Genomic DNA, 26,343 nt, shown 5'->3' with positions numbered 1-26,343 from the left:
GCAGCCCATCAGGGTTTTGTAAGATATTTCTTATGATAATATTACTTTTTTTTTAAAAATTGATTTTGTATGTACATGCTCGCCCTCTGCACCAGGGTGAGATGAATTGCACTCCTCCAGCCTGCGTATCTCAGCTTGGATACTGAAACTAGACTGGTCTATTTTGCTTTCTGTTTGTAGTCCTTTTCTCTTGGACTTCTCCTGCCCTAGCATAAGATGTTGTTTTGGTTTGGTGACGTGACTCTCCTTCTGGGCAATTGTTTCAATAATAGTAATAAAGAAACCTCATACCTTTCACAGCCATTAAAAATAGTGGACCTGAATTAGGTTTTGTAAAACCTATTTCATTCACAAAACCTAAGTAGCTGATCTGGGGACAGATTCACAAAGTTGCCTGATGACGCAGATAGGTGCCTAGTGGGGTTTACAAAAGCACCTAAGCAGGTAGCTGCCTAACTCCCATTGACATTCAATGGGAGTTGGGTGCCTACCTCACTTAGGAGTTTTTGTAAAATCTGGCCCCTGGTGCTTAATAGTGTCCATTAAATATTTCCCCCAGGAGCATCTTTAGAGTCTTTATCTTCCATTGAGTGGGGACTGTGTGTTTTGATCCAGGAACTGAGCTGCATCCTTGTAGCTGGATATTCTCCTTCCTCACTCCTACAGCAAATCTTCAGTTTAAAGGGATAAAAAAGTGCACCGTCCAGTCTTATCTTTTACATTCTTCTTGCAGCTATCACAAATACATCTTCAAACCTTGGGAAACGAGATAAAATAAAATCCCAAGCCCTGCAGTGGCACTAATTTGCCAACACCTGGCTGAATTGCCTTGCTGCAAGCGCCACTTGTTCTGCAAAGAACCAGGTGCGTTGCTGTTGCATATAAAAGATACACAGCTAGTTAACATACAAAAACCACCTGCTGGCACACAAGACTATGCACTATTGTTCAGAAGCTTTTATGTTAGTGAAGTTGTTGTTATACTCTGCAAATAGGTTCCAGAATCCAGCTGTTCATCGATTTTTTTTTCTTTTTTTTAAAGGCCGGAAGATACTGTTGTGATCATCTGGCCTGACTTCCTGCATGGCATAGTCCAGAGAGCCTCACTGAATTATTTTTACATTAAGCCCCCACCTTCTGTTTGAGCTCTATAGCATATTTTTTAGATGTAACATGGTGTAAGTGCCGGGATCTGAACCCAGAGCTCCTATAGTAAAGTTGGCTCAGAGTGGCAAGACTATATTGTTAACTGAGATTGTTCAAATCCACTATAGGAAGAAAGTCGGTGTGAGAGTTCCGTGTAATAAGATAAATATATCTATTTATGTCTGTGTATACAGTTTGTTACTATAAAGAGCATCCTCTACTGAAAGATGGAAAGGAGTCCTTTCCAAAGAGGAAGATGTTCACGATGTGGTAGGTTCAATGAAGTTGTAATTGTTATGTAGTGCAAACGTCCTCCTGAGTCCAGCTCTGAACAGCTGTGACCTGACGAGCCTTCTAAGGGAATATGAAGCAACCCCCATAACCAAGTGTGAAAACAGGTAGCCTTGTCCTGTCTTCACTTTCTCAGGTGCCCCGTCCCTGAATTGATGTTCCCTAACATCAGCACAATTTCCAGGTCATCGTTATCCGTTGGATGCCCTGACAGTGGCTATCTTTTCCGTTCTTAGGCCTGGTCTATACTAGCAAATTTCTCTGGCATGGCGGTGTTGGAAAAAATCACCCCCCTAATTTATATAGCCATGCCAGGATACTCCCTTGGTAGATAGACATGGTTATACTGGCAGAAAAATCCTTTTGCTGGACTAGCTTTTTCAGGTCTGCTCTGTGCTAGAAAGCTTTACCAGTAAACATGCCTTATTCTGGCATATCTCTGCATGTGTCCACACTCAGTTTTGAGTCCTGTCAATAAAACCCTTCCTCTCGGTGGCTGAAAACCACCTCCCCGAATGACGTATGCCATATGTTTTACCGGTACAGTGCCAGTGTTGATGCTGTATTACCTCACCCATTCAGGGAACTGGTTTAAGCTATACAAGCAAAATAATTCTTTTGCTGGTACAAGCGTTATCGACACTAGGTTTTTTTGTTTGCTGGTATTACTACACCAGTATAGCTATACTGGCAAACCGTTTGTAAGGTAGACAAGGCCTTAGTTAACAGAGCGTCATGTTGATAAAATGTTGCCCCTGACCCTTATCTGTTTCACACACACTTCTGCTCTGCGGAATCCGTGCTTTCTAGATTATGACCTGTTGCAGATCTCTGTTCCCTTACACTGTTCCTGCTCTTTATTATTTTATCTTCGCGTTTCCATTGCAACTTTCATTTGAATAGGAACATTCTTTAATTACACTAATTAGTTTACCCTCCCCGTACTCCTGGCCTATTATTATCTCCATTTTGTAGATGAGATCTGACTGGCATGCAGCCTTTGGCTAATATCACCCTCCCTATCTGTCATCCTCTCTGAAATTCTTAAACTAAATAAGTCTGATCTTGCTGGACCAGTCAGAAACTTGATAGTGTCACTGACATACAGGCCTCTCTCCCAGGACCAATGTTCCCTCTAATTTTTTACATCCATGTGCGGAATGAATTTTGTTATGTGCACCAATATGGAGGTGATGTGTGGCAGGGGTGGGATCGAGGGGTTCGGAGTGTGGGGGCGGGGCTCAGGGTTGGGGCAGAGGGTTAGGCTCTGGCTGGGGGTGTGGGCTCTGGGGTGGGGCCGGGGATGAGGGGTTTGGGGTGCTGGCTGTCCCAGGGCTACAGTGGGGAGAGAGGACTCCCCCCAGCCCTCTCTCACTGCAGCGGGCCAGGGCCAGTGCCTGGCCCAGGGGAGAGATACCTCTCCCCGGCCGCAGCAGCTCCGGGGCTGGGGCCGGGGGAGAGGCACCTCTCCCCGTCTGCGTGGCCCTTGATAGCCTGCTACGCATCCATGCAGCTTAGAGGAAATGTAGCCCAGGACGAGGGACCCTTTGTAGAGCTCGGTTTAAGTCCGGCACCGTAGCAAAGCTCAGTCTTTCTAACCATTCAATTAAAAGAATCAAGCTGTTTAAAAAGAATTGTCCCTAATGCCAGGAAAAGCCGTGTCCTCTCCTGGTCTGACAGCAGGGCCTTGGGTACCATGTACTGAGCAATGGTTGAGGGAAAGCCATGACTTTCATGCTGTTGTCTATCATGTGAGCGCCTGCTAGGGGAGAGTGGGACTGGTGGTGCTATGAGCCACCCATAGTTAGTGTTCTCACGCTGTTTGTCCGACTGACTCCTGCTGGGACTCGTGTTCCGACTCCTTGAGGTCATACCACCCAGGCTCTAACTGGCCTCCACGCCTGCTGGTTGGATTCCAGGTTTATGACACCTGCCCAGAGGGGGTGATGGATGGCAGAGCGGAAATGGAGGTCATGAGAAGCACCAAAGGGAATGCCGCCGGGGAGGTCAGCGTCCATCTTGTCGCCAACGAGAACACAGTGCAGAATGCACACCTGCCTGCGACTGCCTTCATCATCCCAGGTATGTGTTCCAGGCACCGGCAGTTGAGTATTTATCAGTGGTACTTTAGACAGCCTCCATCACCACAGTATTGGAGTGCCTCACGTTCGTGAATGTGTTCATCCTCACAACGCTCCTGTGAGGCAGGGCAGTGCCATTATCCCCCATTTCACAGAAAGGCAGCTGTTGCACAGAGAGACTAAGTGACGTGCCCAAAGCCACTCAGGAAGTCTGTGGCGGAGTTGGGACTTGAACTCAGGTCTCCCAAGACCTAGACTAGTGCCATAACTATGGAACTATCCTTCCTTTCTCCAAATAGCTTGGGATGTTTCCTCCATTCATGGAGTCACCACCTCCTGCTCCTCTGGGATGGATCTCTTACCACTTGAGCCTCGAGAGCACCTCCATTAGACAGCAGCAGTAGGCTGTTAAATTCTATATAGACCAGCCATGGAAGGGGAAGGCAACTTACAATAATAGGCTTGTAAACTGTAGGAAATATTTGCATAGCAGATTCTCCCCCATGGGACACGCAGCAGGGCTTGGGGCTGGGATGGCGTTTTGGGCATGCTTGTGCTGTAAGTGTTAGTCTTGTTTAAGATCTTGTGTTGATCCATCCAATGGATACACCGCAAGCCAGGGAAGCTGAGGGCATGCCTGTCCCCTCATCTTAGGGTGCTGGCAGGGTAACAGCACCTGGGGTTCACTGTCAGGGCTACCCCGGGGGGGATCAGAGCCCTTGGATATGGGTGCACATAACTCTACAGCCCAGTTATCTAGGCCATATCCTTCCCCACAGCCCGTTCACACGCTCTCTCCCTCCCCTTTAACTCTCACTCCCATCCCATCTTTCTTTCACTTCCTCCCCCACATCTCCCTCCTTCCTGTACCCAGTTGTGCAACATAAGCCCTGAGCGAGATCCCTGCTAGGAAGGGTTTTGAGGTACTTCCTTAGGTTTTCTCTGTCTCCTGGCCAACGGGGAGACTTGTGCCTCCTTGGAGATGTTCCTGGCCGTTGGAGAGCTGGTGGTTCTCCCAGGACTCCTGCATCAAAGTGGTTCCCAGCACAGTTCCCAGGGGTAAAGTGGATGTTAACTAGCACCTTGAGGGGGATGATCCAGCATGGTTCCCACGTGCTGCTAACACCCAGCAGCCAGTCAGTACGATCGGCTGCTCGCCTCATCCTTGTCAATGTACATCCTGGGCGTAGGTAGTAGCCCGATGCCTGATTTGCAGTAGTTTGGAGTGGAGCAGAAAGACCGGGCAAGGGTTTCCAGTAGGAAGCTGGCATGGAGCCTGTTGAGGGATTTGAAGGTGAGGACCAGGAGCCAGGACGGGTTGCAGAGCAGTGGGGCTTCGACTTAGCAGCTGGGCCATTACATTCAGGGCCAACTTCAATTGCTGGGCTGAATTTGCAGCCCAAGCTTTGCCTGCACAAAATGGAGGGGCAGGGAAGAGCTGCCTGGAAGCCCTGGTGGACATTAGAGCAGCTGAAGGCTTGCTCTAACTCACCCCAGTGAAGGAGAGATGCAGGAGAGCTCTGCTCTACCATACAAATATATTTTACAAACATCTGAGAAATAAGAGGAAGACCAAGGATGCAGTAGGCCCATTACTCAATGAGGGAGGGAAAGGCGATGACAGAAAATACCGCAATGGCCAAAGCGTTCGATGCCTTTTTTGTTTGTTTTTCACCAAAACGGTTAGCTGTGATCGCACGATGAACATCGGGGTAGGATCTGGCGTTAAAATAGGGAAAGAGCAAGTTAAGAATTACTTGGACAAGTTAGATGTCTTCAAGTCGGCAGGGCCTGACAAAATACATCCTGGAATGCTTAAGGAACTGGCTGAAGAGATCTCTGAGCCATTCGCAGTTATCTTTGAGAACTCGTGGAGGATGGGAGAGATCCCAGAGGACTGGAAAAGGGCAAATATATTCCTATCTGTAAAGAGGGGAATAAGGACAACCCAAGGAATTATAGACCAATCAGCTTAACTTCAATACCCAGTAAGATAATGGAGCAAAGAATCAAACAATCAATTTGTAAGTACCTGGAAGATAATAATGTGATAATAACTAACAGTCAACGTAGATTTGTCAAGAACAAATCATGACAAACCAACATAACATCCTTCTTTGACAGGGTAACAAGCCTTGTGGATAGAGGAGAAGCTGTAGATGTGATATATCTTGTCTTTAGTAAGGCTTTTGATACTGTCTCTCACATGATCTTCTCATAAACAGACTAGGGAAACATAGCCTAGACCAGAGGTGGGCAAACTACGGCCCGCGGGCCACATCCGGCCTGAGGGACCCTCTTGCCTGGCCCTTGAGCTCCTGGCTGGGGAGGCTAGCCCCTCCCCCGCTGTCCCCCCTCCCCCGCGGCCGTGCGGGCAGCAGGGCTGCGAGCTCCGGCCGCTCTGAGCGGCATGGTGTGGTGGTGGCGTGCGTGTGTGCGTGGCAGTGAGGGGGTTGGGTAGGAGGTCCCGGGGGGCAGTCAGGGACAGGGAGCGGTTGGATGAGGCGGAGGTTCTGGGATGGGGCGGTCGGGGAACAGAGGGATTGGATAGGGTGTGAGAGTCCAGGGGGGCCTGTCGGGGGGCAGCGGGGTGGATAGGGGCTGGGGGGCACTCAGGGGACAGGGCTGTCAGGGGGCGGGGGTGTGGATAGGGGTCGGGGCAGTCAAGGGACAGGGAGCATGGTGGGTTGGATACAGGGTGAGATCCCGGGGGGGGTGGTTTGGGGCGGGGGGTCCCGGGAGGGGGCGGTCAGGGGACAAGGAGCAGGGAGAGTTGGATGGGTCAGGGGTTCTGAGGCGGGCAGTCGGGGGATGAAAAATGGGAGCGGATGGATAGGGGGTGGGGGCCAGGCTGTTTCGGGGGCACAGCCTTCTCTACCCGGCCCTCTATACAATTTCACACCCCGATGTGGCCCTCGGGCCAAAAAGTTTGCCCACCCCTGGCCTAGACAAACCTGCTATAAGGTGGGTCCACAACTGGTTGGAAAACCATACTCAGAGAGTAGATATCAATGGTTCACAGTCCATATTGAGTGAGGTCCCTCCAGGATCTGTTCTGGGTCCAGTTCTGTTCAATATTTTCATAAATTATTTGGATAATGGCATAGGGAGTACACTTATAAAGTTTGTGGATCATACCAAGCTGCAGGCACTTTGAAAGACAGAATTAGAATTCAAAATGATCTTGACAAACTGGAGAAATGGTCTGAAATAAATACGATGAAATTCAATAAGGACAAATGTAAGGTACTCCACATAGGAAAGAACAATCAGTTGCACTTATACAAAATGATGTAAGAAAGAAAAAAGCTAAATATGAATCAACAGTGTAACACTGTTGCAAAGAAAGCAAACATTATTCTGGGATGTATTATCAAGAGTGTTGGAAGTAAGATACTAGAAGTAATTTTTCCACTCTACTCAGCACTGGTGTCCAGTTCTGGATGACACACTTAAGGAAAAAGGTAGACAAATTGAAAAAAAAGCCTATAGGAGAGCAACAAAAATGATTAAAGGTCTAGAAAACATGACCTCCCATGAAAAAATGGGGTTTCTTTATTCTGGAGGAAGGAAGACTGAGGGGAGACATGATAACAGTCTTCAAGTATGTAAAAAGTTGTTATAAAGAAAAGGGTGATAAATTGTGCTCTTTATCCACTGAGGACAGCACAAGAAATAATGGGCTTAAATTGCAGGAAAGGAGATTTAGGTTAGACATTAGGAAAACTTCCTGACTTTCAGGGTAGTTAAGCAGTAGAACAAATTGCCAAGGGAGATTGTGGAATCGCTGTCATTGGAGGTTTTTAAGAGCAGGTTAGACAAGCACCTGTCACGGATGGTCTAGATAATACTTAGTTCTGCCTCGGTGCAGGGGCCTGGACTAGATGACCTTTCCAGGTCCCTTCGGTCCTACATTTCTATGATTCTGTGGCCCGCAGCACACTACCTCCATCCCCTTTTGCTGGAGGTGGCTGCATCACTTCTGCCAGCTTTACACCTGCACGTGTTACCCTGCGCAGGAGGGATTCTCCACTGGCTGCCTCCAGCCTGAATACGGTCGCTTTCCACCATCTGAGCAATGCAGAGCAGCTGGGGCAGATCAGGGAATCTGGGTGGCTTCCATTGCAGCAGTCCTGCCATGAAGGAACCAAAACCTGGGTTGCTGTGACCACACCTTTGTCTGTGTGGAGCAGCTGCTGTTTTGTCATTAGCTTGGGATGTAATTTGCTGTTCCCAACCATTGCGGCTCTGCAGCAGTTCAGGCGCAGGCCTGTGCCCAGTGTGCTCCCTAGCCCAGGGAGTCAGACACCCTTCCGGGAGCGCAGCTGCAGCTTGGCCCTTAGGGGGGTGCTGAGCAGACTCAGAGGGCTGGAAGGGACAGAGACCCAGTGCTCATCCAGCTGGTTCTAACTGGTGTAGATGAAGTTTAAAATGTACTGGGCCTGATTCTCATTTGCACTGGGGCCCTTTACACTGTGCTGGCCTTACAGGTGTAGCTGTAACTGGCACCCGCATTAAGGTCCAGAGTGGGCATGAGTGTAAAGGAGAATCAGGCCCTGTTATTCCTGTAGTTATTCCTAACTGGAACCCAATGAACACTTCAGTGCTCAGCCCCTCGCTTCCCTTCTTCCACCTGGCCCTCAGTCCTCCTCTCTGCTCTTCTCCCATTGCAGCTCCTGCCCTGTGTCCCTCCAGAATCCAATGGGGGGCTGCAGAGGTGGCATGCAGCTCCCTTCCCCCCGTTGAGATGTGTTGAGCTCAGAATTGGGGCTTGATTCTGCAGGACACAGAATGAGTAGCTGTTGCTGTAAGGCAGGTCAGACCCAGCGGATTGACACCTTTCAAGGAAACCCCTGGCACAAACCTAAGAGTTGGGTGTGAGAACAGAGTGAGCGCAGACCGTGTGCCTGGCATCCCTCACCCCCTTGTGCTGTATTTGGCTGCTGTCTTGCCCCGCGCCTGCTGCATGTATATCAAGTGTTTGTCCCTCTTTACCTTTTCACCCTTCTCCAGCAAATGCCACCACCATCAACCTCCCCGCCAGCACCTTAGAGATCCAGCGATTTCCCCGGGAGCCGCAGAGAAGCGCAGGCGCCGAGAGACTGGAGAGGGGGGCAGGGAACGAGCCGATCACAGCGACCGTCATCCCCCAGATCAGCGGGGTGCAGACCTGCAATACTGTGCGGGTGCTGGAGTGGAAAGATGGGGTGGCCACTCTGCCTGGCAGCAACTTAAGGGTAAGTGCGGGGAAGCCAGACCTCTGTACACTAGCACCCTTAACCCCGGCTGGGCGCACCCATGGAGAATTATGAACTGGCAGGTTATGCAGCTGCTTTTCTAGGAGGGCAATAAGAGCATCTCCTTGGGCTCCTGCCCTCCAGGTTCATCCTTAGGGTTTTATCTTCTGAGCCTGTTCCTCATTAGCTGAGAATGAGAGGGGACCCTTTAAATCGCTGGCCAGCCTTTGGGTGGAGGATGCTGCAGGTGTGCCCACAAACAGGTAACTGCACACGCTGAAGGAGCAGACGTCACTGGCTCTGTATGGTCCAGTGGCCTTTCAGAGCACAGCTGTGGCCCCCGTGCGTGTACGCTTTTGCAGGCCAAACCATGGCACCCACCACTGAAATGTTGGCCTAAGTATGTCCTGTCAGGACGATCTTTAGAGGTGGTTCGGCGGGTGTTTATGCTAAGCACCTACTGGGGCTGGCTCGGTAGCTCAGTGCTAGTGATCCACGCACAACACACAGCTGCAGTGACTAGACTGTTACAGTAACCGGTGTACCCCGTCCCCTCCACTACCTCAGCCAGCCTCCTCCGGGCCGTCCCAGCCTCCGGACAGCACTCTGCCCCTCCCTGCTGTGTCAGCCACCAGGCCAAACCCTGCCGTCTCCATGGCAGTGAAAAGCTTTCCCTGAGGTTGAATAGCAGGTCAGTGAAAGGGCTGGGTGGAGACCCCACAGCTCCCATACCCCCATCCTATTCTTTGCCCCTCTCTCACCTGGTAGGGCTGACCTGGCATGTCCAGCACCAGGGGAAGGGTTGACCTTCATGGGAGAGATGGGTCACCAATGTTATGTCTGAGTCCATTAGTCCTTCATGCCTTATGTTTTTGTGATGGCCGCCATCTTGGCTGACACACTGGGGTTTGAACTAGGAACCTTCACATCTAAAAATCACAAGCTGCTACAACTTGAGCTAAGGCTTCCTAGCTGGGACTGTCCCAGACTCCCGTCCCTTGTGGGTGGGCCCAAAGAGGGACCTGTGGCACACTCCCCAGTGGATTATGCTTTTATCTTTCTTCTCTCTTGTGTGTGCGCATTAATAACCCAGTTTCGGATAAATGAATATGGGACGCTGAAAGTGGTGAGTGCGGATAAGATCCCCCCTGTGGAGCCTCTAAAGGAGAGTCATGCGGAGAGAGATGGGGAGTTGGAGGTGGCGCCCACCAGCAGGGACAATCCAGCTGCTGCTCAGGGTAAGGATGCTAGCTTGGCACGATTTTGGCTCTAGGCGCCCTGCTAGGCACCATGACTTGGAGAGTGCTGGGAAGAGACAGCACTTCCTCTTACTGTGGCTTGGTGGGTGGGCCCAGGGCTGGGGAGCTTTTGAGGGAGTCCCACTTGCTTACACTGGCTCTGTTTGGCTCTGATGTCTTTAAACATGGGGAAGCGGTATTTGTGTCAGAGGTGATGTTAATATCTCTGTCACACTGGGCCATGGGGAGGGTGGGTTTCTGCTGGTGGCTCTCCTCTGAAGTCATCTCAGACCCTAAAGGGAGGGTGGGGGTGAGCTAAGTCACAGTGGGTTCCAGAGCTCTGCCTTCCCAACCCCTCCAGAAAGATCCCCACTTCTGCCCCTATAGACGGGTGTTTGGCTTTCCCTCATGGGAAATCCAGAAGGCTCCTTTATCCGCTTGTCGTTGGTGTCTTCTGGAGGGCCAGTAGCCCAACAGACCTGTTGCCCTGTCCCAAAACCCCAGTGGCTGGCTGGAACCATTGCATCATTTTCAGGCAGAGATTCCATGGGGCTTTCTCCCTCTCTGTACCGCATTATCGTCTTGCTAAGGAGTGAGACGGTCCATCCTGTCCAAGCCCAGCCCAGCAATCAGCTGCACACTGGCTCTGGGAACCTGCTGACTACAGGGCCTGCTTCCAAAGTGCCTCCCTCAGTCCTGCCCCGGGGTAGGTCTGCAAGAGAGCTTCAGCCTCCCCAGGGCATGTGTGTGGTGCCACGCCCACCCTCGAACTGCGTGGGAGGCAGGTGTCTTCTGATCTGTACTGTTCTCCTTCCCCGGCGGCTCTCTCCCGTTGAGAGTTCACTTTCCTTTCACTCTCTCCTGACGCAGACGTGCCCGAGCAGCCCAAGCTGCCGATAGCAGAGGGTATGTGTCACTGCGATACCTGCGGCCGGAGACATGTGTCGGAGGGGGCCCGGGAGGGCAGGGGATTCTGCAGCGAACACTGTCATCGGCAGTTCAAGGAAAGGTAAAGGAGACGCCACTTCGGGTTGGGGAAGAAGAACCTTAGGGAGAAATGCTCTGAGCCAAACCCTGTCTTTCTCAGACCAGCCTTTGTTCTCTAGAAGAGAAGGGGATATGGGGTGTCTCTCCGTGGGCTGGGAGACCCCTCTCTTGTTCCTGTGGGCAGGTTATTCTATAAGCAAACGCGCAGGATGCCCCTGAGCTTGTTGAAGTCAGGGCGAGTTTTGCTATTGATTTCAGTGGGGCCAAGCTTTCACTCAGATTGTTTATGGTCTCAGTGCAGGAGTGGGCTGAGCCTGGCACTATGAGAAGCTTCCCCAGGGAAAGGCGTCCTCACCTTGGTCCCCGCAGGACACGTTTTCCCTCATCTGATTTCCCAGCTCACAGATGAGGGCAGGCCACCACATGTAGATCTGGATCTCCAGTGCCCCGTCATTCTGGGTTACTTGGATCAAGGCATTTGGTCCACACCGTTACAAAGATCAGTCTATTTGGATCTGGATTCAGATTTGGATTTCAGACACCCCAAAGTTCGAGGATACTTGGATGCAGGATTTTGGTTCAGGCTTATCTCTTAATTTTGACCTCATGAAGACACATGTTCTTGGCAGATTGCTCATTTTAATCATGAGGAACCGTGTGTGTGTGTGTGCATGCATATATGTTTGTGCCTGTGTGTACGGGTGTGTTTTGGCACTGGAGGAGGAATTGGTTGCTTCTCAGACTGGTGTTGGCCGCACAACCTTCCTCCCTGCCAGGCCCCTTCAAACCAAGTTTGCTGACATCCCAATGTGCAGCGTGGCTCTTCTCTGCTGATGGGCCTTACAATCCCTTCTCCCCTGCAGGTCTGTCATAGTGGAGAACTCTGCCGGCAGCACTAATGCCACCGAAATCCTCAAGCCGGTGAAAAAACGGAAAAGAAAGGATTACCAGAGCCCTTCGGAGGAGGAGGAGTATGAATCAGAGCAAATGGTAGGGGAGAGGGACGGCACAGAGGGGACAAGATCACACACAAATACTTGTCAGTGGAGAGGCTAGGGTGCCCTGCCATTGTGTGTGTGTGTGTGTGTTTGTGTCCCTTTTTTTTATTTATAATTGTCAGTGTTATATCAATTATACGTCCAAGTATTAATCAGAAACTGACAACTTATCTCCAAAGAGCGGAAAGAGAGTGGAAGAAATAGACATTCAAAGGGACCGACCCTTGAATACTGTGGACGTCTTGGGCCAGATTTTCAGAGGACTCTGTGCCTGGGTGGACGGTGGGTGCTGAGCACTCTTGAAAACCAAGCCACGATTGTGGATGCTGAACACTTCAACCCCCAGCCCTGAGCTCCGTGAGAACCCTGGCCTCGTGAGCATGAAACACCAAGAAACTACCCTTAAAAGACAGAGCGCATCTGCCTCTGTGACCCAGATGCTGTGTTCTGGGGCCTAAAGCACCAACTGGCCGAAAAAATAAGATGGCACTGCCCACAATAAATCCATCTTTAGTGAGGTCCTTTCAAATCCACTCCCAAATCCCGCTCCAACTGCTTCGGTCTACTCACAAGCCAGATCTTTTTGGCTGTCCATTTGTTGGATTTGGGTACCCAAAAATTCTTGAGCACTGTCATAATCAAAGAAGGTCTGAGACACTACAAGGCTGGTGAGTGACTGACATCAGTTCTCTGTCCTCTCATGGTTAGGAGGAGAAGCAGGAAGAGAGAAAGAACTCGGGGGGAGACCCCACCATCAGCAACACGGAGAGCGAAGAGTGGAGCATGAACCAGCATGGTAAGGGGTTTGGCAGAGCAGTCTCTAGTCACTGCTTCCCAGGCAGCAGCAGCTACAGGTGGGTAAAAGACAGCTGCAGTGACCTGCTCACCATCCAGGTGACAACATCCCGGCGGGGGGGCACTCCTGTAGCTCATGATGCCACCGGAGGCCCCCTGATGAAATGATGTTACCTTGTATTGCATGGATGATTAGCCATAGGAACTGTCAGATTGGTTCAGACCCGCCTAGTCCCGTGTCTAGTCTCTGAATACATCTACTGATAGCATTAAGATTTGGGTTCCTATAGTCCCTTTCCCACCAGAGAGCTCCCCAAGTGAAGAGAGGATGGATGGCCCAGGACTTAGGGTGCTGGGTCAGTGGTTAGGTAGACCTGGGTTCAATCTCTGCTTTACCATAGACTTCCTATGACCTTGGGCAAGTCACTTAGTTTCTCTGTGCCTTGGTTCCCCCTCTGTGCAATGGGTCTAGTAGCACTTGCCTTCCTCCCAGGGGTCTTTAATGGGTTAAAAATTGTGACCGGAGCCAGATAAACATCTCAGATAGGCACATGCCAGTACAAATGCATCAGCTCACACTCAGCCTTGCGAATTGGTTAGCCCCTGAGCCAATGGAGCTGGCCTGTCTCTGGCTGCTTTGGGGACTCCCTCTTGTTGTTTTTATAGCTGTTCCTGAACCTTTGGTTGGATTAAAAGGAATGGGACTTATTGCCTGACCCTGGGCCCCTCACTATAAGCAGTGGCACCATGTAAAGGGATAGAAAGAAGACTGGCCTAGGTCTGGTCTGCATGGGAGATGGCTTTCCATCTCCCCCCTCCAGCTGAACAGATGGACAGACAGGGCTTTGGCCCAGTGTTACGCCTGGAGGGCGGTGCCTGCCGTCACTGGGGATGGGAGAAGGTCACTGAGAGCAGGATACAGCCCTTTTCGTCTAGGTGCGTCATTCACTGGGCAGGCCCACCTCTGCCTTCCCCCGTCTCCGAACGCAGGTGAAAGCGGTTGGAGGCTGGTGAAGGACCCTGCGCGATGCACTCTGGGGTGAGGTGGGGGGAGCTGGTCTGCCTTTCCCCTTGCCTGGACTGGACCATCTCAAGGGTCGGTTCCTATGCAAACTAACCAGATCTTCAGCCGCGTCTCTGACTGGCATGTGTGTGCGTTTTTGCCGAGCTCAGGTTCCAGTGAGGAGAAGAAAGAAGGCTGGTCCTGGGCGTCCTACCTGGAGGAGCAGAAAGCCATTGCTGCCCCTTTAAATCTGTTCCAGGGCGTGAGTTGGGATTTTCTTTCCTGATGCCTCCTCTTCTCCTGGCTTTTCTTTTGTCTCTTCTTGTCCCCTCTCCATCTCGTTCCTGTTTTCCTAGCTTTGAGCAATGCCCAATCCTCTGCCGCTCTCCAGCTTTGCTCTAGCCCTCCTCTTTGTGACCTTTGCCCCCCACTCGAAGCCTGTTTGCTCAGCAAATGCCCTAAAGAGTGATGGCCCTGGCAATGCCCTTCTCCTCCTTCCCCTTGATTCTGCCCCACCCCGACCTTCACCATCTGCCCGCTGGCTGGGAAAACGTGAGTCTAATTCACTCTACGAACCGCTCTTTCCTGCCCTTGTCTGGGCAAGAGATGAGCCCATAGCTCCAGTTGCAAACACCCCTATACTTAGGGGAGGCTCATCTCCAGGCTGGGCAATAGGGAGTGCTCAGGGGAGCATGCATGGCAAGCTGTACTGTTGTGTTTCCTGTCCTGTTGGCAATGAGAGAAATAAAACCACAGAAAACAGAGAATAGCTTTAAAACACAAAAAAACCCCATTGGTTAACCCCAGGACTCCGTCCCCCAATGGGCTGTGATGGGTGATTGGAGCATGTCTATTTCTCTCTTGTTTTCAGTACCAGTCAGTCGCCCAGCACAAGAACGGCTTCAAGGTGGGGATGAAGCTGGAGGGGATTGATCCCCAGCACCCTTCGATGTACTTCATCCTGACTGTGGCTGAGGTAAGACATGGGACTGATAGGGACCTCCTGGCTCATCAAGTCCAGTCTCCTGCTATTGCAGGGAACCTGGGCATATGATCTTGACGATAAACATATCGAGCTCCAACTTGACACTAGTTGCGTGGTTTGCCCCCATTCCTCCTACTGGGAGGCTGTTCCAGAACCTCCCTCCTCTGATGGTCTTCAGCATGACATTGCCATTCCATGTCCTCCTGTGCAGCCACAGCTACAGGCCGACAGCTCCTGCCCGCCTTTCGCAGCTCCTCCGCTGCCCTTTCCCCACGCGTGCTCACAGCCGTGTTGTGGGCGGGGTTTCCAGGAGAGAAGGAAATGCTGTGCTCTCTGGCTCAGCAGACCACTCGTGAGTCACACAGTTAGGCCATCTGTTCAAACCCAGAGCTGGCTGGCAGTCACCCAGACCATCGCCTGGCCAAGCTGCTGGTTGTGAAATGCACTGGTGGTTTGGTGGTGTATCTCAAGTGAGTTGGGGGTGTCAGTCGGGTTGGTAGAGGATGGGTGGCCACGTCGCAGAATCACCATCTCGGTTGGCGGCCATATTAGCACGGTCGTCAGAGGAACCCAGGAGTGAGTAGACCATGGAGACGGAAGTACCCTATGGTCCCTTGATTTAATCACTCTTGGACAGTCTGAGCCACGTTGGTGGGGCAGTGAGTAGGAGCTTGTTCTTCCACTGTCCGATCTGCACCCATTCTGTGGATAAACAGAGGCCTTCAGTCTCTAGGCTGTCAGGCCAGACCCTTCCATCTGTACTGCATTTGTGTCAGGTGCACAGTCCGTGACCTACAGCACTCATGGGCCAGCAGCTGAAGTCTACTCAATCCTTCTTCAAGGTGAGAAATTCCACAAAGCAGCTGTTTTGTTTATTTCTTGCTGCTGGCATATTTTTGCCAGGGCAACAACCTCTTGTAAAACGCTTGGGAGAAGGAGAGGGGGGAATTTGCCACTGTGAGATCTTTATAACCCTGGATCCACACCAGTGCTGACTGCGTCACCGTTTCACCCTGTGCCCCGACAAGAAAGGCTGGCGGTAAAGTCGGAATCTTTCTGTCGCTGTTGCTGAGAGTAGAAGTACTGGGGCCAGCGGCTCAGTGCCTGCCCTGTTCCTATGTTAAACGTACAGATCTCCCAGACTTCAAATGCATTTCCTGATTCCTGACACCAGCATGTCAATATGGCTCTCCAGCCTTCTCAGCAAGCTAGCAAAGAGGTAAGTGATGGGGCTTGTGCGTGGGCTGCCAGACAGACGTCTTAGGCACATGTTGCTTGAAGGGAGTTAGAGCACACCCGGGGCAGTGCAACTGGGGGGCGCTCTCATCCTTCAGTTCCCTTCCCCTCCTCCCTGCAGGTGTGTGGTTATCGGATGCGTCTGCACTTTGACGGCTACTCTGAATGCCATGATTTCTGGCTGAACGCCGACTCCCCCAACATTCATCCTGCTGGCTGGTCTGAGGAGACGGGGCACAAACTGCAGCCCCCCAAAGGTAAGAGGTCGGTGACCTCAGGACTGTGGACGCTGCTCCAGATGGGGCTTCCCCTTGTGTGCTGGCTGTCAGGATGCGTGGGAGCCTGTGGGACCTCTGAGAGCAGGAGAGGGCTGGTTATGTCTTCCTCAGTGCTCAAACCGAGGATGGAGACCTGTAGGGAGAAGAGGAGACAGTGGTGCTACAGGGGGAGGAGTCAGATTCTCCCATGTGGGAGGGCGTGGCACTGCATGGCACAGTATGTTAATGTAGGTGTCTGTCGCCTCTGGAGGTCTGGGTTCAAATCCTGCTCAGATGTTGAGACTTTTAGTCCCGGGTGTCATGGTCCCAGCCAGGAGCATGGTGGGCAGCACTGAAAAGCAGATGTGTAGGGCCTGACCCAGTGAGGGGCCAAGCACACAGACCAACGGGAGCGAAGAGTGCTTGTCGCCCTTGGCCCCTGTGGCTAGTAGCGGTACTGCAGCATTCCCCATTCTGCCTGTGCCACAACCACTACGCCGCCATGCAGGGCCGTCCTTACCCATATGCCAACCACTGGTGAAATTTCCTGGTGCCCCGCGCAGCTGCGTGCTGCTCCAGCCCCTGCCTGGCTCTTCTCCAGGGCCCTGCTCCGCCCCAGCCCCACCCCCACTCCCCACAGTTCTGCAGCAAGGTTGGGTCTGCACTCACTGGTGGCGGGAAGTGCAGTGACCCGGCCCCAGTCCGCGCCGCCGGTGAGTGCTGGGGGGTGGTTCCCCCTTACCCCCCAAGCCAGCCGCCCCCCCACAGGGGGGCTGCGTAGGGCCCCAGAACAGCTAGGGACGGCCCTGCTGCCATGTGCACCCATTCGGGAGTGATGAGGGCTGCAGGGTGGTAGAAGGGTAGATGCTGGGCAGGAGGCAGTGGGTGGATGTTGGCTCCCCCGTCTGACGCCTAGGCAGTGCTTTGAAGTACAGCATAGAGGTACCACGCCTGTCCTTGCAGGTCCCGCTGGCCTGTGGAGGAGCTGCTGCTCTCTCTGTACATTTGCTTCTGTCTTTTCTTTTCCTGAGGGTGTTTAGGTTACAAAGAGGAGGAGTTCAGCTGGATGAACTATCTGAGGATAACGAAGGCTCAGGCTGCTCCCAGGCACCTCTTTGTGACCCCAAACAATGTGAGTGGCAGATCCTTCCAAGCATACTCCTCTACCTTCACATGCATTTCCCCCCAAAGGGGATCTCCCCACCAGTTTTGCTTTGGCTGCTTGCCCCCGATCCCTTCCCAATCCCAATAGTAATGCTGCTTCTGAAATGGGGGTGACCCACAGAGAACAGGACCGACCTGTTCATGCACCGTGCACACAAAGAACAGTGTAAATTAGTGGCTGTGTCACTGCATCACCAATGCTGGGGGTTGTTCAGATAAGGGAGGTTTGTTCGGACCCATCTCTAATACAGCCTGTGTCTACACTTAAGGTGCCATGTGGAGTACAGGCACGACACACGCCGCAGTGAAAGGCTCCAGCAGGGGGGAAAGGCTCTGGCAGGGTGGAGGCAGCAGGATAGACATGGGAGGCACTGCCTGGGTGTGTGGAGAACTGTGTAGGGTTTATACCAGGGGGTTCAGGCATGTCGCGCGCTTACTCCACTCTACTCACCTAATCCGTCCGTCACTGCCTACACTGCTACTTATGCCCACGCTAGCCAGACGTGCAGTGCCCATACTCTACCTGCCGCCATAAATGTAGATATAGCCACAGACAGAGCTGGTCAAAAATATTTGTTTAAAAATATTTCCAGGAAAACTTTTTTCTTTTTTTAAAAAAATTTCTAGATTTTTTTTTAAACCAATAAAAGGTCAGTTTTTCACCTGTATCCTTCCTTTCTCTCTCTTTCTTCCATGTTCTCTCCTTTTTTCAGAAGCAAAATGGAATGGAACAGGGAGAGAAAGGGGAGGGGGGTGGGTGATACCTGGAATATTTGTACAAAGAACCCTGAATAAAATATCCTTTTTGCTGACATTTTCAAAAATTTTCTAGGGGAAAAAAAAAAGGCCTTATCAGCTCTTAAAGAATAAATAATAATAATCCATCATTGTCTCTCTGATAAAATCAATACCAACAAATGATGTGTGATTATCGCAACAATTTCTCATTCAGCTTTGTCAGTGCAGTATTTATGACACTGTGTTTTATGTAAATGTTATATCTGAGAAGACTGGACCAGGTGGGCGTGATGAGAGGGGAGTGCAGGAATTGTGAACAAGTTAGGAGGGGAGTGCAGGTGTCAGAGGTTTAGGATGAGAATACTGCCACTGTCTTTCCTCATGTCAACCCCTAGTAATAAAGATTGTTGCTAGAGATTGGAAAGCAATAGTGGAAACAAGTGACTTATTACAGACCCTAATTCTTAGGGAAGCTGTTCTTGTCTGGGACTGCAGCATCTAGCAGGGGCCTGGCAGTCTTGATTCATCTGTATCTTCCCAGATCTGTGAGCAACTTGCCTTGGTACCTAAGCCACGTCATGTAAATTCCCCGTGCCTCAGTTTCCTTACCTGTGCCTGCTTCCCAGGGGAGCTGTGAGGCTAAATTCACTAATGTTAAAAGCACTTTGAGCCCCTCAGATGAAGGGCACAGTGTTACTGCTCAAGCGTTCCATATGGTGTCGGCCAGCAGCTGCTCAGGGCATGGTGGGGAAGGGCTGGGGACATAGCCATAAGAGCAAACCGATTGGTGCCCAGACACACCTACCCTGTTTCTCTCCTTTCCCCAGAACACCGTTCCCACGGGATTCCAGGTGGGCACGAAACTAGAAGCTGTGGACCGCATGAACCCTTCCTTGATATGCGTTGCCACGGTGACGGATGTGGTGGACAATCGTTTTCTGGTGCACTTTGACAACTGGGATGATACTTATGACTACTGGTAAGAACACTGGCATGACCTTCCAGCACTGCCTCACTGTGCTGCCTCCTGCAGTGACTGATCCTGGATGTTTCCCAGGATGTGGATAATGCACTTGGCCAATTGTCTGGTACTGTCCCGAGGAAGTGAACTTCTTCCTGCAAGGATGAGGAAATGTCAAACCCTAAAGGGACCAAGCAGGCCTAAGTGTTATCGTTCCCCACCGCAGTCCCTTCTAGTCCATGATTCTATGTCTTCTTAAAATAACTCTAAAGACAGGCCTGAACCAAACCCTGGTTCTGAGCCCACCTGAACTTTGAGAAAGTTCAGACCTTGAGCCAAAGTTTGCAGCTGAGCTCAGGCCCATTGTGGATTAATTCTGCACAGTTAAACTCTGCTACAAATGCAGAATCTCGAAGTCCAACATCATAACCAGCAATCTCTGACCCTCTCACCACACCCCCGTCCTGTCACCTGGAGAGCAGCATTATCACAGAAACTTGATGGAATGATGAATATCTGTGGGACACAGTAATACCAGGGTTCAAAATGCATAGGAATGTGCAAAATATATAGGAATGACAGAGTCGGTTGCGCTGGTGGGGGAGTGCCACTGTATGTGAAAGAAAGCACAGAGTTCAATATAGTAAAAATCTTAAATGATTCAAATGGTCCCATAGAATCTCTATGAATAGAAATTCATGAGTATAGCAGTAGAAATCACTGACCACTGCACTGTGACTGAAATGCTCAGGGAGATTAGAGAGGCTACAAAACCAGAAAATCCAATAATAATGGGGGATGTCAACTATCTCATATTGATTGGATACATGTCCCCTCAGGATGGGATGCAGAGAGAAAATTTCTAGGCACCATAAATGACTGCTTCTTGGAGCAGCTAGTCCTGGAACCCACAAGGGGAGAGGCAATTCTTGATTTAGTCCTAAGTGGTGCACATGTTCTGGTCCAAGAGGTGAATGTAGCTGAACCGCTCGGTAATAGTGACTGTAATGTAATTACATTTAACATCCTTGACAGGGGCAAAATACCAAAGAAACCAACCACAGTAGCATTTAACTTAAAAAGGGGGAACTACACAAAAAGGAGGAAGCTAGTTAAATGAAAATTAAAAGAAATAATCATGAGTGAAATGCCTGCAAGCATCATGAAATTATTTAAAAACACCATACTAGAGGCTCAAACTAAATGTATGCCCAAATTAAAAAACAGACAAACAGTAAGAGGACCATAAAAGTGCCACCATGGCTAAACAACAGAGTAGAAGAGGCAGTTAGAGACAAAAAGACATCCTTTAAAAATTGGAAGTCACATCCTACTTAGGAAAATAGAAAGGAGCATAAACTCTGGCAAGTCAAGTGTACAAATATAATTAAGAAGCCCAAAAAATAATTTGAAGGGCAACTAACAAAAGATACTTTAAAAAAATTGCTGTTAGTTTTTGTATGTCAGAAGCAGGAACTCTGCCAAACAAAGAGTGGGGCCACTGGACGATCAAGGTGCTAAAGGAGCACTCAAGGAAGACAAGGCCATTGCGGAGAAGCTAAATGAATTCTTTGCATCCGTCTTCACTGCAGAGGATGTGAGGGAGAGTCCCATACCTGAGCCATTCTTTTAGGTAACAAATCTGAGCCATTGTCCCAGGTTGAGGTGTCAGTAGAGGAAGTTTTGGAACAAATTGATTAAATCAAACACTAATAAGTCACCAGGACCAGATGGTATTCACCCAAGAGTTCTGAAGGAACGCAAATATGAAATTGCAGAACTACTAACTGTGGTATGTAACCTATCATTTAGATCAGCCTCTGTACCAGATGATGGGAGGATAGCTAATGTAATGCTGATTTGTTTTTTTAAAAAGGATCAAAAGGCGATCCTGGCAATGTTAGGATAATAAGCCTAACTTCAGTAACAGGCAAATTAGTTGAATCTATAGGAAAGAACAGAATTATCTCACACATAGATGAACACAGTAGGCTGGGGAAGAGTCAACACAGCTTTTGTAAAGGGAAATCAGGCCTCACCAATCTACTAGAATTCTTTGAGGGGTCAACAAACGTGTGAGCAAGGGTGATTCAGTGGATATAATATACTTGGACTTTCAGAAAGCCTTTGATAAGGTCCCACACCAAATGCTCTTTAGCAAAGTAAGCAATCATGGGATAAGAGGGGAAGGTCCTCTCATGGGTCAGTAACTGGTTAAAAGATAGGAAACAAAGAGTAGGAATAAATGGTCAGTTTTCACAGTGGAGAGAGGTCAATAGCAGGTTCCCCCAAAGATCAGTACTGGGACCTGAGCTGTTCAACATATTCATAAATTATCTGAAAAAATGGGTAAACAGTGAGGTGGCAAAATGTGCAGACAATACAAAATTACCCAAATTAGTGAAGTCTAAAGCTGACTGCAAAGAATTACAAGGGGATATCACAAAATTGGGTGACTGGGCAACAAAAAAGGCAGATGAAATTCAATGTTAGTAAGTGCAAAACAGTGCACACTGAAAACATAATCCCAACTATACATATAAAATGATGGGTCTAAAACAGCTGTTACAGCTCAGGAAAGAGATCTTGGAGTCACCGTGGATAGTTCTCTGAAAACATCCACTCACTGTGCAGCAACAGTCAAAAAAGCTAACAATGTTAGGAACCATTAGGAAAGGGATAGATAATAAAACAGAAAATATCTTAATGCCACTATATAAATCCATGATATGCCCACACCTTGAATACTGCATGCAGTTCTGGTCACCTCATCTCAAAAAAGATATATTGGAAAAGGTACAGAGAAGGGCAACAAAAATGATTAGTGGTATGGAACAGCTTCCACATGAGGAGAGATTAATAAAACCGGGACTTTTCATTTTAGAAAAGAGATTACTAAGAGGGGGATATGATAGAAGTCTATAAAATCATGACTGGTGTGAAGAAAGTAAATAAGGAAATGTTATTTACTCCTTCTCCTAACACATGAACTCGGAGTCCCCAAATGAAATTAATAGGCAGCAGGTTTAAAACAACATAAGGAAGTATTTCTTCACACAATGCATAGTCAATCTGAGGAACTCATTGCTGGGGGATGTTGTGAAGGCCAAAAAGCATAGGAGGGTTCAAAAAAGAACTAGGTAAGTTCATGGAGGATAGGTCCATCAAGAGCTATTAGCCAAGATGGTCATGGACATGACCCCATGTTCTGGGTGTCCCTAAACCTCTGACTGCCAGAAGCTGGGACTGGATGAGAGGGGATGCATCACTCAATAATTGCCAAGTTCTGTTCACTCTTTCTGAAGCATCTGGCTCCGATCGCTGTCAGAAGGCAGGATACTGGACTAGATGGACTATTGGTCTGACCCAGTAGAGCCATTCTTATGTTCTTAATATTACACCAATTTCTTTGTTTCAAAGCACTGAGAGGGAATGTTCAGCCATTACGCCCACCTCTCATCTGTTATCCAGAAGATGTTTCAGGCATGTCCCCTTTAGCAAGGGAGTACTCTGTTCGTGCCCTGTCTGTGGGAGAAGGAAAGGTTGCTGTCCTTCCTTTTAAAACACTCAGGTTTTTTTATTTTGTTTGGATTGTGATTCTCTGCAGAGCTCCAAGCCAACGGTGCCCAAATTTTGTCCAGCTGAGGCCTATTCTAGGGTCTAGGAACTGCCCCCACAGAACAGACAATGAAACAGATTTCCGCCATGCCACTCTTGTCTGTAATACGGAGGTGGGACCTGTGGAGACTATAGGTGCCAGTGTGCTGTGCTCCACGGGGATCTGAGTGAACGGTCCAGGACTGGCCTCAAGCCCCACACACTACTTAGCCCCGTGGACCACCTCACTCTGAAACTTCACGGGCTGGCCCTGTCTTCCTCTCCAGTAGTAAAGGGGCAGGGAATAATTCACTCCTTTGCCTCTCCCAGCAGTGGGACCACAGGAGTAGCGAGACCTGACTTGCACACAGGCTCATTGTGAAACTCAGGGCTTCATTTATTTCCCCCTCGGAAATTTGGGGCCCCATATATTGTAGCTCTGACCCTGCCAGGACTTGCAGTCATAGGGGCTGCTCCTCTCTGTTGAGGAGGAGGCTGTGTTGTAGAATGCTTAGGTTGGCACATGGCTATTAGGCCGTGCTCTGGCCACCAGTGTGTTGTGCTGTCCCAGCTGGTGCCACCCCTGTGGCAGGACACCTGCCCTGTCTCCTGAGGTCCTGTGCGCTGCCATGGAGCGATCATGGGCATGCCCTGGTTGTGACTGTACCTGCATCCCCCATGAACGTGTATGTGTGTGCTGCAGGTGCGACCCCAGCAGTCCGTACATCCACCCAGTCGGCTGGTGTCAGGCACATGGGAAACCCCTCACGCCTCCTCAAGGTGAGTACGCAGCCAGAGTCCGTATCCCAGGCTGTCGCTGGCTTCCGTGAGCTGAACCCTAGAGAACTCCCACTGTGGTATATTAAGCACACTTGGGACGTCGCGCTAACGCCCTGACTTAGCTGAAGGCTGGGGGAGTTTTGCTTCAGTAATAAGGAACTCAGGATTTTACCCATGGGAGTTTTTTTAAAATAAGGACAGGCCTTGAGGCTGCTGCCAGCAATCCCTCATGTGTTATTTCTCACTTTCCCAACACAGAACACACCCAGCTCCTTCTAAGGATTCTGGGTAGTGTAGTCCAGCAGGCATTTCCTGTACCAAGAAGTACTATAATGAGAAATACCACTAGAGGGCACTCAAAACACCATGTTTTACCCTCCTGCCACAGCCAGCTGGAGCAAGGGGAAGGGGAGGAGCTGAAAAAACCCTGCCCTGGATTTATCTGTGATAGCCCACCTGCAGTGTGCTGGTTCTGTCAGGCCTGTCAGTGAGTTAAAGGAGAGCCCAAGCTGTCGGACGCTGGCACAGGTGTCACTCACTAACATGTCCCCTCCCAGAAGTGGACTTTGGGGTGCAGAAGGAATTGGCACACATCCAGGAGTTTCCAGAGTTCGCTCCGGTACCAGTGCGGACCAAATGTTGCACTGGTCCCTTGCGGGAGCAGGGAATTGTGAGACACCCCCAGAGGAGAAGCCACTCAACCTGCCCATGTTTTCCTGTCCAGACTATCCTGATCCTGACAGCTTCAACTGGGAAAAATACCTGATGGAAACCGGAGCATCTGCAGTGCCAGCTTGGGCCTTTAAAGTGGTGAGTGCTGGGGCCTGGCCCTGCTGCTGGCTCTTCCGGTGCAGTCACGAGCCAGTGGGCACTGGGCTTCTGGAGAGACTGCCATTCCCATGTGGGTCTTTAAAGTGGCATCTGACATAGGCACTCCCTCATATAGAGTCTCAGCCATGCTGGCATGGGCCATTAAAGCAGGGGTGCTGGGCCCGGGCCCCCTGCAGACACTGGATTTGAATTCACGCTCCAGATCTCGTATTTGGAAACTGGGCCTGTGCCTTGTGAGGTTTGCCTGGTGGGCTGAGTCACAGAAACCATTGCCACATGGTTCCCCACCTACAGTGTGATATCCCCAGCAAGCCAGACTGCCTAACTAGGCCTGTGTTTGGGCTTTGCTTTCTCTCCAAAGGCTATGAACAATGTAACTGCTAGCAGTCACAAGTTACCACCCAGCTTTTTCTAAGCAAGCCCATTTATTCTTAATGTGGGAGCATTATAGAGAAAACATATTAAAAACAATAGAAGTTCCTATATCCATGCTAAAAGCTTACCAGAGATCACCCATCAATCTTATGGAGTCTCAGGAGGCCAAAGTCCATCCAACCCTTGCTGGGAAGGATTGGGGCCCGCTTGGACAGAGGGTCCTGTTCATTCCCTGGGTCAGAAAGAAGGCCCTGAGTCTTGGATAAACAGCCTGCATTTATCCAAGTCCTTTCTCTGTTGGTCTCTGGATATTCCACTTTGACCCAGTATTTGTGAGCCTCTCCAGGTGGTGGCAGCTCTCTGGAAGTGTAACAACCTGAGTGAATTGGCCCAATCACCCCTCTCTGTTGTTAGTTCCTGGAGGACTGTGGCCCCCCTCCTCCGTGGAATTACAGACTATCGCTGTCCCACAATGATACTGTGACACCCTGCTGGGGTTCTCAAAACTGTGAGCTACTATGTCACCCTCTCAGCCTCAGTAACTGAGAGTTTTGCTGCTGCTAAGCTATGTGTCAGCTCCCTGCCAAACCAGGTTGTCTGCCCTGCCAGCAAACAATTCAGGTCTCTGCAAGTCCAAACCTTTCCTAGCAGGAAACAATCAGTGAATTCCAATTCCCAAGTTCTTCAGAGACGTCTTTCTGCAGTGCACAGCCCCTTCTCACTGTAACACTCTCAAAACCTTGTCAAGTTCACTGCTCCTTTCAAGAGACAGTACAAAGCAGCTTATTAAGGTAACTGGAGTTGACAGATCCTTTGCTCCAATCGTAGCACTGCGTTGGCTTACAGTAAAAGTAAAACAAGTTTATTAACACAAGGACAGAGGTTTCCGTGTTACCAAGTAGAAGGCATTGAGACAGAAAGGGTTACAAACAAAAGTAAAAACACACCCCTAAGATTGAATCTTGGCTTAACCAACTAGAGTCTTTTTGTTCAAAGAAGTTTTTATCTTCACAGTGATTCTTCCAGCATGGCTGGCCTGTTCTTTAGCCACACACGGCGCTCAAAGCACTTGGTGTCTTTGACTCCTCTGGTGAAGGATAACTATGGGGTTTTCTCCGCTCCTTTTTATAGTCCAGTAAACCATTGTAATGTATTCTTTGAAAAGTAAACCCAGATACCTTTCTCTCTCCTGCAGGGGTGTAGACACCATGTTGTCTTCTCCCACACTTGTTAGCTTGATAGCTTTGTTTACTTTAGATATAATTTGTACCTTCATTGTCTGTGCCTGACAACCAGGCTGGTCAGACAGGCAAATACACATTCCTTTCTCTAGGGCAGACTGGGCGTATGCAGTGCTTGTCAAACACATTTTAAGAACCTAGTTTTAGCACATATTTATGACTCTTTGTACATACCCCATACATACACCACACAACAGTGTTACCAGTTTGTATGTGGTACCTCATGTGACATCTTTTAGATACAGGTTTTGACAACAGCGTTTTAGGTGCAGTAAGCATGTCAGGCCTGAGGAGAGTTGCTGATGCAGAGTAGTGAACCACCAATGGCCCTCTGTCACAGATACATAATGCAGTACGATTTCCCAGAGATATTGCAGGAAATTGCCATTGTCCTCTCTGTTC

General features: G+C 49.8%; 1 protein-coding gene across 3 annotated transcripts in view; it reads left to right on the top strand.

The window, feature by feature from the left end:
* The window catches only part of L3MBTL1 (L3MBTL histone methyl-lysine binding protein 1), a 67,852-nt gene that overhangs the window by 9,455 nt on the left and 32,054 nt on the right, over nt 1-26,343 (top strand). For 2 of the 3 annotated variants that reach the window (XM_073309815.1, XM_073309816.1), the window contains exons 2-14: nt 3,357-3,519; nt 8,532-8,755; nt 9,849-9,993; nt 10,864-11,002; nt 11,844-11,970; nt 12,687-12,774; nt 13,947-14,038; nt 14,648-14,752; nt 16,119-16,254; nt 17,286-17,386; nt 18,984-19,135; nt 23,418-23,494; nt 24,219-24,304. In XM_073309815.1, coding sequence (XP_073165916.1) covers nt 3,384-3,519; nt 8,532-8,755; nt 9,849-9,993; nt 10,864-11,002; nt 11,844-11,970; nt 12,687-12,774; nt 13,947-14,038; nt 14,648-14,752; nt 16,119-16,254; nt 17,286-17,386; nt 18,984-19,135; nt 23,418-23,494; nt 24,219-24,304 — 1,608 coding nt within the window. In that variant the 5' untranslated portion in view covers nt 3,357-3,383. The remainder of the gene's footprint in view (nt 1-3,356; nt 3,520-8,531; nt 8,756-9,848; nt 9,994-10,863; nt 11,003-11,843; nt 11,971-12,686; nt 12,775-13,946; nt 14,039-14,647; nt 14,753-16,118; nt 16,255-17,285; nt 17,387-18,983; nt 19,136-23,417; nt 23,495-24,218; nt 24,305-26,343) is intronic. The other variant, XM_073309817.1, reaches the window with a different exon arrangement.

This window comes from Lepidochelys kempii, chromosome 13 (genome assembly GCF_965140265.1).
Source record: "Lepidochelys kempii isolate rLepKem1 chromosome 13, rLepKem1.hap2, whole genome shotgun sequence".
Taxonomy (NCBI): Eukaryota; Metazoa; Chordata; order Testudines; family Cheloniidae; genus Lepidochelys; species Lepidochelys kempii.
Note: the sequence above shows the minus strand (reverse complement) of the source record. Positions and strands in the feature narration are given on the sequence as shown.